Source organism: Myxocyprinus asiaticus, chromosome 20 (assembly GCF_019703515.2).
Source record: "Myxocyprinus asiaticus isolate MX2 ecotype Aquarium Trade chromosome 20, UBuf_Myxa_2, whole genome shotgun sequence".
NCBI classification, from domain to species: Eukaryota; Metazoa; Chordata; class Actinopteri; order Cypriniformes; family Catostomidae; genus Myxocyprinus; species Myxocyprinus asiaticus.
This window is the reverse complement of record NC_059363.1, coordinates 19,688,396-19,702,379: the sequence shown is the minus strand read 5'-3', so window position 1 is coordinate 19,702,379 and position 13,984 is coordinate 19,688,396. Positions and strand designations below refer to the sequence as shown.

Genomic DNA, 13,984 nt, shown 5'->3' with positions numbered 1-13,984 from the left:
TTTGTGTATTTGGAGCAGGGACTAAAAACAGTTTAAGGAATGAAAATGAAAACTGATAACGAACATTTTTTTGCAGAACATAACGAAAATCCCTTTTAACTTTTCCGGAGTGAACAGCTTGTTTCTCTCGCCAGTCCCTGATTTGGAGTATTTTTGTGTTTTATTTGGTTCTCTTGCATGCTTGCATCCATGATGGTTGATTCTTACTAATATTTAAGTCTGATATTCAGACATTTGTTGTCCAGAGAGGATGTGTGTGTGTGAGATGTGCTTGCAAACAAGTTTTACTTTCTAAACTGTGTGTTTGTCTAGGTTCACTGGGGTTTCTTTCTCTGTTTGTGGTTGTGTGTGTGTGTGTGTGTGTGTGTGTGTTGCAGGCTGTAGCCACTCCTCTTCACTCTCCCTGGCAGTGCCAGTATCAGTCTGCACCCCGTGCCAGCATGCCTCAACGCCGACAAAGTGAGTCATTAACCCCTGACCTCTGACCCTGTTCCCTTGGCAAAGGGATTTGCTTTTTTTTGTCTCTCTCTCTTTTTCTCTGTCTTTCTTCGTCTCTGCTGTTTCTACCAGTCTACTGTTGCTCTGTTCCAAAACCCAGTAAGCAGCTTCCTCAGCCAGCATTTTAAGGCCATCATAGGCACACTCCAGATGTGAAGGCTTCAAAAGGTTAACAAATAAGTTATGCTCCCTCTTGAGGCCAAATTCAATGGCAGCATTGTAGGGCCTGATTATTAACAAAACTCAAATTATGTTTGAGTTATAATCATATTTTGAATTCTGTTTGAGCTCCAAAAGGACATGAAGACATTAGGGTTAGTAAATGATGAGAGAATTATAATTTTTGGGTGAACTATTTCTTAAGTGATCACTAGATTTTTAAATCAACTGTGTCTCCTAGGTCCACAAGAGGGCGCAACAAATAAATATAAACCAAATATCCGTGTAATATTGTTTATTGGAAAAGAACTTTCCTGGCTGTTAACAAAAGTGCATATAGAATTATAAAGTCAAAAGATTTATCCAGTTCATATTCTCAAATCTTTAGTAAAAAAGTAATACAAGAAAAAAAGCGCATCAGTAGACATTTCTATGTTAACTTAGTGTTGCACGGTATACTGGTCCCACAGTACTACCGCAGCACTCAATCTTTAAAATACTGGTGGAACCTCAGTGTTTTCATTAATTACAGTTGTATGTAGGGTAGTAATATTCCCAGATAGTAGTGGCATTGGTTTGAAATGTTGTGAAGCGGCATTTGCGACTTATCGGTTAAAAGTAGTTCAAAATAATAGAAAACCGTCCCAAAATATGCATGCTCTGTATATTAGTGTGCATTCGATTATCGCTTTGTTTCTCTTGAGTCACTTGTATTGCAATGAATTGCAAGTCGATTCTCCTGTACACTTTGCAAAAGGAGAGCTATTTGCGTGGTGCACAGAGTTGCTGCCTATGTAAAGTGTTCCACATCACTCACTTATTAGGCTCCATTTCAGTTAGGATGTAGGCAGAAGGCAGATTATAGTTTTTGGAGCAGACCTATTGTCTCCTTTATAGGTTTATAAATACATAAACACAATAGTTATATCAGGAAATGAGTCAGAGCTGTGAAAGTAGGATATCAGTTCAGTATCAGAGAGAGAGAGAGAGGATGGGCAGATTTGATGTGGGAGTGAGAGAGAGATGGAAAACTTGCAGGGGGGATTAAAGGGTTAGACAGAAAGTAAGCAGTTCCCTGCTGGAAAAGCTTTGAAGTGTCTGTCGGGTCTAGGTGGGTCACTGCATCCATTACTCTGTGTGTGTTTGTGTGTGTTTGTGTGTGTGTGTTTGTGTGTGTTTGTGTGTGGATGGGCCGTGCTGTGAGGCCTGTCTTCAGGTGTGTTTTGTTCAGGGATTTTGGGTAAACGTCTCTGTGCACCAGAGCGGTCAGTCAAAGAGCCAACACACGTTGAATCAGTGTGAACACATGCAGCTGTAATAGATTGTGCGTGTGTGAGGGAGGGAGAGAGATATTTTAGAGAGTAACAGAATTCTTTAGTAGAACAAGAAGAACTGTGTGTATCTGTTTATTTATTTTTTGGCTGTGAAATTAATTTATTGTTCTAGGTTTCCATGGCAAAACTATATTTGTAGAGAGAGACAGAATGGTAAAAATGTGGGGAAAGAGTTATCTAGAGTAAAATTGTGTTTTTGGTAATACTACTATGTTTAAAATGTTACGTTTTTGTTGGAGTCTGTCTTCTCTATATATTAGTTGAGTATGGGATCATGGGAGATGCATTATGAAAGATGTTAAACAGGGATTAGTCTGATTCAGTCTGGAGGAACATTAATGTAATGTTAAGAATTAATACTCGTAGTAAATATTTAGTATATGTTTTAGTTACTGAGCAAATAACTTTCTAGGAAAGATATTCTGTGTGAATACAAACTGTAAATTTCACAATTGAGCTGCGCAAAATTACAGTTGCAGTTTGCTTAGGCTTTTCGTAGTCCTTGAGTCTCAAGAAATTGACCGGTTCCTATTTTCCTAAAAAAAAAAAAGAATCAAATAAAAAATTATATTTTGTATATGGGAATGAAGGTTGCCTTAGTGCCATCGAGATTGTTATATTCTGACATTATTTTGTATAAGTTTTGCACATTATACCCCTCTCATTGCTGCAATGTGAAAAAAGGTGGCTGTCATGATATTCTCATTACTACAGTGTGAAAAAAAGAGATATTATTTAAATTGTACAGTATTTTTAATATAATAAAAATGACTGTTATGGTAATGAGAATCATCATGTTATCATTATGAGAAGTTTGCTTAGGTGTACTGAAAATCATGTCACAATGCAAAAATCAAAATCTCAGTTAAAGGCTTCATTTTTATTAAGCAAAATATTATTTCATATTTTTGTATTGATCTATGTTAAACATTTGCTTGAGAGGTTTTGTGAGAATAATACAGTGCAGGGTTCAGGTTTAAAACTGAAGATCTTTGTTAGAATACAGCTGTGTTCGAATCCAGGGCATGCTGAGTGACTCCAGTCAGGCTTTTTAAGCAACCAATTGGCCCGGTTGCTAGGGTGGATAGAGTCACGTAGGGTTAACCTCCTTGTGGTCGCTATAATGTGGTTCTCGCTCTCTGTGGGGCACGTGGTGAGTTGTGCGTGGAAGCCGTGGAGAATAGCGTGAAGCCTCCACACATGCTAGGTCTCCTTGGTAACACACTGAACAAGCCATGTGATAAGATGCGTGGATTGACAGTCTCAGACACGGAGGCAACTGAGATTTGTCCTCTGCCACCACCACGAGGACTTGGAGCACATTGGGAATTGGGCATTCCAAATTGGGGAGAAAAGGGGAGGGTAAAAAAAAGAAAAAAGAATACAGCTGTGATGTAATAATTGCTGAGTGTGTGTGTTTTTATGTTGTAAGCGTTGTAGTTCAAAATAGAGGTGATGTCAGACTGTGTCTGCCTAAATAGACCTGACTCTCTCCTGCAATTTTCCTCTGTCTTTCTCTTCACCCATGTCCTCTCTCATATTCACTAATGGATCCTTTCTGTCTTTCCTTTCTCTTCTCCTGTTTCTCTCTCTCTCAGTCCATTGCCTCTCCCTTTCCTCTTACTATTACTTGATTGGATGACCTTGCGCTCTGTGTTGTTTCTACCCCTCTGCCTATCCCATAATGTCCCTGGATCAGGGGTGGAGCATCTTGTACATTACTTCCGTGACACAGTGTGGTACAGTAACCGCTACTAAGAGCTTCACCCTTTGTATGGTCATGTCATTTGTGTGGCCAGTGCATGTTTGCTTGGATGCCTCTCTGCATGTCAGGAACGAGAGTCTGATTTTAGTTTTAAGGACCCCATGAAATTAAAATTGGAGTTTTGTGGCCTTTACTCCATGTGTTAGCTTTGAGGCCATCTTTATTCCTAAATGTTTACAAAGTTTTTAGCAGATGCACACATTTAAAAATTTGCAGTCTTTCTCTCCCAGGAAAACAGGTACAAAAATACTGACACCTCTTTTATCATCTACGCAGAGTTTTGTCCAATTGAATGATCTCTAGAATAAGAATATCCCTCCATCTAATATGAAGCTCATGGCTGTGACGTAACTAAAGCCTATTAGCTTTTTTTTTTTTTTTTTAAAGGGGATGAGCCCTTCTTTATGTCCCACCCAAATGTCCTATTTAAATTGGAAATGCATGAACACAGGAAAGAAAACTGCACTCATCAAGCAACTTCATGGAGTCTCTAAAGCATGGATCCAATTCTCACACATGCACACACAAAAACAAAATAAACACAGCTAGCATGTCTTTTTTTTTTTTTCTGTCTTTCCTACTTTTTTGTCCAAAACCATCTGTTTCTTATGCTGTGATTGCTGTGGGTATGTTACATCTGTCTTTGCTCTTACGGAGCTCCAGTGTGTACTGGTGCGTTCAGGGAGAAACACAGCTTTCCTCAGTCCACTCTCAGAGACTTTCTATAAACTGTCATCAGTCTGCACAGGTCGACCAGGGTTTAAACATTAAACACACATACACACAAGCAGGAAATTAGCCACAATACAAATGTCCTTGGTCCTGTGACAAGACAGGAACATGTTGAAGAGTTTAAGCTTTAGAGGACCATTAAAATAAAATGATCCAATAACTCCTCAGGGATTTGTAATACAACCTCTTCTTCTGCAAACCCAGGATTTTAAAACTCTATTATCTAAATGGCCACATTTCATCACGCAAACTCAACAGTATGACGAATGACTGAATTAAAGCCTATATTACAGCTTTTTCTTAGGTAATACTCAGCAAAAGTGTTATGAAGGTTATCTTGTGAACACTTCTGAGGTAGTTGATTCTCCCTGCTCCTCTTAATAGCGCTTGGAATTTTTCTAGCTAAAATCAGGCACTTTTTAATAGAGACATAAAGCCTGGCTGAATGAAAGTGTAACCTGTGGTCCTCACTGCACTGGGCAAGATGTTATTAATATCCACCATCAGGTATTTATAAAGAAATCTCTTTAAAAAGAGAGTTTATGACCTCTGTTTCATAACCTTTGGCAAAAGTTTTGACTAAAACCACAAGGCAGAGCAGCAGCCAACAACAAGTTTTGTTTTGCTCATTTTGGTCTTTAAAGTCTAAGGAAAATTGCTGTACATTGCATTTTTTACCGTTTTTTCTTCTATTTTCTTGTTATTCTTTGTAAGTGGTGCTGCATGTTCGGTTGTGATGATTTCTCAATTGTTACAATAATGTTAGAAAATGAAGTATAAAATGAATAGTTTTGACTCTTAAAGAAATAGTTCACCCAAAAATGAAAATTCTCTCATTTTTCATTTACCCTGATGCCATCCCAGATGTGTATGACTGTCTTTCTTCAGCAGAAAACAAATTAAGATTTTTAGAAAAATGTTGAAGCTCTGTAGGTCCTTATAAAGTAAGTAAACGGGTGCCATCAGGCTGCTGGCTATTTGATGGTCCAAAAGGCATATTTAGGCAGCATAAAAGTAATCCACACGACTCCAGTCGATCAGTTAATGTCTTCTGAAGCAAATCAATAGGTTGGTGTAAGAAACAAATCGATAATTAAAACTTTATTAACATTAAAAAATCACTTCCTGCCAGCAGTCGACACATCAGTGACGTAAGCGCAATGGCACGTTCACTGGGGCAGTTCTAGAAGGGGGACGATATAACAGTCGCACAATCAAATTAATTCTGTATTAATTCTTTAACTGCAAATTGCTACATTGATCGGCAACCCAACCAAAATCATCTCTTATTATTTATTCACCCTTATGTCGTTTCAGTCTTGTGTGACATTCTTTCTTCTGTGGAACACAAACAGTATTTTAATTGAGATTTTATGTCTGTTTGTCCATACAATGCAAGTGAATGGTGACCACATTTTCAAGCTCAAAAAAGGACTTAAAGGCAGCATAAAGTTAACCCATAAACTTCAGTGGATTAATTCATGTCTTCTGAAGTGATCCAATCGGTTTTGGGTGAGAACAGACTAAAATGGGCATGATCATGATTACAAGCTCGATTACACTTCCTAGTGCTTGATGCATGCACAGAGCACTAGATGGTGCCAGGAAGTGTAATCGAGCTTGTAATCATGATAGCCAAGGAGACTGCTGTCAAGATTTATAGTGGAAAAAGGAGTTACTCACAGTTAAAGGATCTGTACTCTCCGAAAATTGATTGGATTGCTTCAGAAGACATGGATTAAACCACTGGAGTCTAACAGATTACATTAATGCTGCCTTCATTTCCTTTTTTGGAGCTTCAAAAATTTGGTCACCATTCACTTGCATTGTATGGACAAACAGACATCACATCTCCGTTAAAATGTATTAGTTTATGTTTTGCAGAACAAAGTCATACGAGTTTGAGACAACATAAGTGTAAGAAAATGATGAGAGAGACTCATCATTTTTGGGTGAACTATTCTTTTAAACCATGTTCACGTCGCCAGTGACTTTGTTGCTGCATGTTGCCAGTTTCTGTACTGATGGTTGCTAGTACCTACTGCTGGTCAGGATAACATTATTGGTGGGCTCCACATCTGGCCATATCTTTTGAAAATCTGATTACAAATTAGATATATTGCTGGTAAAAATAAGAATTTTAATGTGACCAGGAATCAGTTATCTTGAAAATGTACATTCTGAAGGGCAATCACTAAGGAGATTTTTAAAAAAAAAAAAAATTAATTTAATTTTTTTTGACATCCATATGTGGTAATAGACAAATGATATAGAACAGTGAAATTGCTACTTCACTGTCATTGGCCGCTGAATGTCGCTCCTCATTTGAGTAAAGTTAAACTTTTCTCAACTTTGTTGTATTGCTGGACACGGCCACATCTTGTTGCCAACTTGTCGCTCATGTCGCTGGAAGTTGCCAGCTCTCATTGAAAATGAGTTCAGGTCACTTTGTTGCTGCGAGTTCCTTGCAGTGTGTATTGAACAAGGCTTTAGGCGCTCACAGGGTTAAAAATTCACTGTCTGTCATGTTCTCACTAAGAGAGTGAAACGGACAGAGATAAATGCATTATGAACGTTAATGCACCCCAGAGACTCGATGATGTCATGCAAAGGAAGTGACTGTCTGCACTGTCACACAACTAAAATCACTGACAACTTGCCTACCCCTCATGTAGACAGTCTGTACTGGCACACACATACACACTCCAGCTCCAGAGCAAACACCCACACTGACTCTTTTCCCCGTCTATCTGTTCAACACTCTTTGTATCATCTTAGACTAATGTTCCGTAGGTGATGAAGCACCATGTTTTTTGTTTTTTTGTTTTTTTTTTTGTGGCTTTTTATGTTTTTTTTTTGCCCACATTCCTTCTCCAGCAGTGTTTTAAAGTGCAATTCCTTCCCCTTTCTCATCCTGACACTTTCTCTGAGCCCTGCAGTTTGCTGCCTGTTTGGCTGTGACTGGACATGATATAAAACTGTTTTTTGATGGTATCTGGAGGTAATGATTTCAGACTGAACAGAAATGTTAAGTGCTGAATGAAAATATAGGTAGCCAGTAGGGGTGCTGTGTTCAGTACAGCTCCAGGCTTTTTCAGAATAAACTCTCTGTAAGAGACAGAGCGTGAAAGAGAGTGAGAGACGGAGCACATATCTTATCCTGTCTGTCACGGTTGTGTTTAATGCAGAGTGTGTTTTGTTCACTGAAATTCAGTAGTGGACATCTGCCCAGCACCTTCCCAGTTATACTCTGTTGAAACATGACTGCCAATAGCAGGAACTGACTTTTCTGATCTCATCACATCTGATTGGTGTGGATAAAAGGGCTGGGTAATATAGCTAAAAGAATTATATCACAGTATTTTTCAGCCTCTTGATGATATTAAATATATTTATTTATTACTCGATATTTATTTATTTGCTCTAAAATTGCATTTAAAAAAAAATATTTTTTTTTAAAGATTTTTATTTTCAGAGGAACCATCCTTTCAACCAAACACCCATTGTTGCCAAATAGTATTAAAACTGTTTTAATATAAGGAGTAAAATTGTAGATATTTTGCACGTTTTCATTAAGTAAATACAAGCATGTTATGTAATCATTTTCTTTTATATATGCTAATAAAATAAATCATAACAATTAACACCAATATTTAACAACATTTTAATTATTTAAAAAAAAATAATATTTGAAAAAAATGCCACACAGAGGCTTTAAAATAAAAATAAAAAATCCATTAAAATGTTTGCGTAAACAAAGCGTTTTGAATTGATTCATTAAAATGGACAGTTTGAACTGAATCACAGAAATTAAATGAATTAAGCAACCCCATTTTTGCTGTTGAAATTTAAATCTGAGTAGGGCTGTCAGTGAGGCTGAGAAACTATATTAGATTTTTTTTTTTTTTTTTTTACTTAAATATTAAAATAAATTTGAATTCTTTTCAAGTTCTATTTGAATTTTAAAGATTTTTAAATCAACAACATCATTGCTTGGCACACATCTACATTTTTAAATTCCATTTTTAATTTGACAGCTTTAATTCCTAGACGCGGGTAAAACATCTCTGCCTTGTCACTTTCATACTTGCAAAACAAGTCTAATGACTCTTCAGGAAACTTCTAGGCCAAATAAAACACAGATGATAATCACTGTGATATTCATGTTGGATGAATTTATCTCGCCTGCATATTTATTGCAAATATATTTTGAGTATTCAGTATATATCCCAACTCTACTGGTAGACATGTTTATCCGCCCAACACCACCATACTCTGTTCAAACTGAATCACCAACAGCAGAATAGACCTCACTCATCTGTGTGCTGTGATACTGCCTTCGTTTATGGTATGACTAATTTTGTCCTATGTCTTCTACAGCCTCAAATACTTCAGCCCATCAGTCACATCCCCAACGAGACCCTCATCCAGGGAAGACTAGCAAGAACAGTCCCCACCGGGTGCCCTAGTGATGCCTGCACTGTAGTGGAGAGGTCTTCTGTGTCCTGTCCTTCCGCTCCCTGTAGTGGTACAGTTTCTCTTGCTCTGAATGATACTGGAGAACCTCACATGGAGTCAAGATCTCTGCCTGACCCAGAGGAGCTGAGCCAGTTGCTTAACACCCACTTTCGCATCCAAGACAACCACGAGAGTGACTCACAGAGCACTGGAGAACAGACTGTGAGACCAACCCCCGACGACCACCCAAAAAAACTGCAAACCCCTCACTCCCTGTCCTTCTTCAGCCCTCTTGTCCTGCAGCCTCCCCGTCTACACAAACGGGTAACTCTCCCTGCTCTGCCTCTAGGGGGCAGTAGTGGGGTAAACCCAAAGCCTGGACCCACAATGAACCACAAGGTCAATCTGCTTCCTCCTCCATCCAGAGGTTTACCATGCTTCAGTACCAGAAACCATGCCAGTTCTCTGGGTTTCCTGTCTTAGCCCTGGCCTACAGTGGTCAGTAGAGGTCCTGACCCCATCGAAGACATGCCTGACCCAGGACACAAGTCTTCGGTACTGCTTGGAGTCTCCACAAGAATTGCAAAGCCCAAGATCCAATGAGCATAAGCTGCAGCCATAGACACAGATTAGACTTCCTCCCTGAACACATGCATGCATACACTGACTCACATAGCTTGCACTAAAGAGTGTTTTTTTTATTGGCAAGACTCGCAGGACAAAGTTAAATAAAAACTTTTAAGCTTAACAAAGCAGCTAAGCTATTGCCTCTAACTATGCAACAAAACCTCTGCGTGTCACAATCACTGCTTCTGTCGCACAAAACTGCTTTTTCACTCCTAGGTCATCTTATATCATTCCATAACCACTGAATATCCTTTTTGGTGAATTATTCCTTTAACACAATACATGAAAGAGAGAAGACGGCAAATGAAAAAAGGAATGTTGAAAATTAGCAATGGAAAGCAGTAGAGAAGTCTCATTTTACAGGATATTTGTCAAGGTCATAACTGACGTGAGAGCAGTGCCAAAGACTGCCCGTGGAGCACGTTTTAGGCTCTCTCAGTGTCTTGATATTTCCACACGTGGCATGCCCCGTGGACACCTGCGGAGATTCGGCTCACACATTTAGTGGGTGTATGACATTTACATCACCAGTCTCCTGGGGTTTAACTGAGAAAACACATATTATTGTCTGTTCGTCATCCTAGAGGTCTGCTGAAAAATCGAAAGCTTTTTCAGGGTTTTGGCAGGAGGATGTACACACTGTCAGTGCTTCCTTGATTTTCAGCTTGGCATCAGTCGTGATCAGCAGATTTTCATTTTAATTAGGCTTGTGCCACCTGTATTAATAAGGTTATTTTTCTTGATTATGGATCATAGCATGCTTGAAGCTGAAACTTGCATTTGTTTCTCTCCAGAAGTCGCATTAGAATTATAAGGCTTTTTGATTATTAATACATTATAAATATGTTTACAGTTAAAATGCCTTTGTTAAGCTACTCCCTTTGCAGCAGTGCTGCAGGATGAATTTAAGAAGCTTTTCTGGCCTTCTCTTTGGTGTAGAGTTAAAGAATAGTTCATCTAAAAATTAACATTTTCTCCCCATTTACTCACCCTCATGCCATGCCAGATGTATATGACTTTCTTTTTTACTGCTGAATGCAAACAACGATTTTTAGAAGAATATCTATGTAGTTTCATTCAATGCAGGTCAACAGGGTCCAAAACCTTGAAGCTCATAAAGCATATATAGGCAGCATAAAAGTTATCTATAACACTCCAGTGGTTGAATCCATATCTTCAGAAGCGATGGGTGTGGGTGAAAACAGATCAATATTTAAGTACTTTTTTATTACAAATCTTCCTCCCTGCCCAATTGGTGGCGATATGCATGAAGAATGTGAATCGCCAAAAACAAAACAAGAACTCTTGTGAGAGAAGAATGTTTAGGAGGGCTGTTAGAAAGTAAAGATATAGAAGACTGATAGGAAAAGAACTTAAATATTGATCTGTCTCTCACCCACACCTATCAGGTCACTTCTGTAGACATATTTAACCACTGCAGTCGTATGGATAACTTTTATGCTGCCTTTATATGCTTTATGAGCTTCAAAGTTTTGGACCCTGTTGACTTGCATTGTATGGACCTAAAGAGCTGAGATATTCTTCTAAAAATCTTTGTTTGTGTCCAGCAGAAGAAAGTCACACATCTGGGAGAGCATGAGGGTGAGAAAATGCTGAAAGAATTTTAAAGATACTGTTGCAAAGACAACAGTCGAAAATATCAAGAGCTAATATATGATATTTTTGCATAATTTTCAGTTCAACCTCAGAGATCAAACTGTTGGCATTTGTTTCTGGCTTTGTAAGCAATGATGAAAAATGTTGCAGCTGTTGTATTCATTGATGTTGATGGTAAGATTTTTGGTGAATATTTTAAGTTTGAACTGTACCAAGTTTAAATTGGTTTGGTGATTTCTCTGTGGACATCAGATTTATTTAGTTGTTTTTTACATTCATGATGGGGGGGTCAGATTACAGCTTCAGAACTGTCTAAGTTGTTTCATTGTTTTAAGTTGATCTGAGATTAAGGTTGTTGGTCTTATCTTGGTTTCTTCAGAGAAAGGTTTTCCATTCTCAAGATTTCATAAATGTGTCAGAAGTTTCATACTTGAAACCCGGATGGTCTTCAGTTTGAGGTTTTCGAGCTTGTGGCATGCCTTAATATAGTGGCATGTTCTGGAAACATACACACTGTAATACACAAAATTAATACACAAAGATCCACAGCATGGAAACACATGGACATCTGTATCCATGTTGTAAATTATGTTGGAAACAAGAACCCACTGTTGTGTGTGCAGTATATGTACTACAGTTATGGTGTGTATACTATGTATCAAATATGTTATAACTATGACGCATTGTTTTCCAGAATGTAAGGAATGAAACCTTATGGACATTTAATATAAATTGAAATTGATTTACTGCCACTTTCCCTCTATTCAAGGGGCTTTGGGAACTAAAATACTCTCATGGACAACACACCCAAAACCGAGATGGGCAACCATGTCTAACACCACCTAAAGAAATCAATGAAACGCGTGTGTGTGTGTGTGTGTGCGCATATGAAGCAGAAAATCAATGGAGGGCTTGTTTTGTAATGCTTTGGAGACAGTTTGTTTGTATTTCTCTCTCTCTTTCTGTCTCTTGGTTTCTCTGTACATGTGCAGGAGGAAAGGGGTCCTGAGTAATGTGGTGTAGTCTTGCTAATAGAAAGTTGCAGAAGTGCATTGATTCCATCTGCTGCGGTCAGAGGTGATTTGCTTGTGTCAGTAAGGTGCCTGTTTACAGGTTCACTCATCGTCTTTTTCCTTTGCCTGTTAATGAGACACAAAAATCACTTTAACTGACCTACTGTAATTATATATTGAGCTGGAGTTAAAAAAATTTTTTTTTAAAAAAAGCAGCATAAAGTGTTATGAGGAAACTGCATTGTGGCATTTCTTAAATATGTTATAATAGTGTAATAGATATGTTATAGTTGCTTTATAAATGTTAGGCTTCATACATCTATTCTGTTTTTGCAATGAAGACATTTTCCATCGAATTCAAGTGTTACTGCAAAGTTAACCAAACCATCAAAACAGTCATTATTAGATTTCCAAATCACAGAAAAAAATACACTCATACAAAGACCTCATACTGTTGTGTAAAATGCACCTGACTTGCTGCCCAAGTGTGTATTCCTTCCTGTAGGGTTCTTCTCACATAGAAAATTCCCTTAGAGCATGAAACTTAAAAATATCCCTGAAAAAAACCCATGAAATTCTTTAAAAAAAAAAAAATCGCCCATTTTCCTTCCATATAGTGCATGTCATACCATGTTTTTCACCTGTTGTTACTGAGAGTGTGCAGTATTGTTAAAGCACTACCATACTCCATTAGCTTCATGAAAACAACAGCTGCCAACCTGTGTATGTGTAGACAGAAAAGATGTTTACTAACATCAGGACTGAATTCAAGCACTTTAAATGAGCTGTTTTGACCTCCAGACAGGAGATGACTGGTCTGTTTGATTTGCTGTCTGTTTGATTGTTTAAAGTCTTTTATTTGGCTGTTAATGTATTTTAATGATCTCTCCCTTTGTGCCCTGTTCCGGTTGAAGGTGTGAGACTTTAATAAAGTGAAAGAATGAGATTCAAGCTGTTGAAGTGTTTTTTTTTTTTTTTTTTTTTTTTTTTTTATCACAGTGTTCAGTGTCTATTTCTCAGTTGCTTTCTTTCTGTGCGTGACGTTCACCTTTCTCTAACAATATTTTACACTCAGCAGTATTTTTCTGCAGATCCTAATACATTACTTTCAGGACTGGTTTATACCTCCTATCCTGTTCATTATCTCTAAATCCACACATTGTGCAAGGAACTGTCTAATATTCTCAGAGTTTGTCCTGAACACTGTGTTAATAAACAGCCTTGTGAATATAAACCATAAGAGCAGAATATCAACACTTAAAGAAGAAAATTATGTTTTAATTTTTTTTTCCAACATACCTAAAGTTAAATGAAAGTAGTCCGTTAGATTCTTTGTGCATTAGAGACAAGAAACTGCAGTTTATATTTTTGCTGCAAAGATTTGTTCTAAAAGAATAATGAAGCTAAAAATGAAAATTCTGCAAACGTCTAGGCAAGGCACGTTTAGGTAACATTTAATTTTTACAGTGCCTCTGTTTCAGTGTAATTACCCAAGTACAGTGTGCTAAATAATGTAATAACATGAAACAACATGTACTTAACCCTTGTGCATCAATACAAAATAAAAAAAAAGTTACTCCGAGGTCCTTAGAGGACAAAAATGTCTATGTCAAAAACTGCCATAATATATTAATATTATTTTCCACTTTCAATTAGTTCATTTTAACCAACATCAGTCCTGATCAAAACTACCAAATATTCATTCATTTTTAGGATTTTAACCCTTTTAATGCCAGTTTGTTTATATAATGCCACTGTTGTTTTTTGTACTTTTTTTTTAC

At 37.6% G+C, this 13,984-nt stretch overlaps 1 protein-coding gene across 4 annotated transcripts in view; it reads left to right on the top strand.

Annotated features, from left to right (window-relative positions):
* LOC127411548 (serine-rich coiled-coil domain-containing protein 2-like) overlaps positions 1–13,149 on the top strand; it is a 71,680-nt gene extending 58,531 nt beyond the window's left edge. For 2 of the 4 annotated variants that reach the window (XM_051647214.1, XM_051647215.1), the window contains exon 11: positions 8,869–13,149. In XM_051647214.1, the coding sequence (XP_051503174.1) occupies positions 8,869–9,429 (561 nt within the window). In that variant the 3' untranslated portion in view covers positions 9,430–13,149. Of the gene's footprint in view, positions 1–377; positions 460–3,690; positions 3,731–8,868 lie in introns of all 4 variants that reach the window. The other 2 variants (XM_051647216.1, XM_051647217.1) reach the window with 2 other exon arrangements.
* Positions 13,150–13,984: the final 835 nt, after the last annotated feature.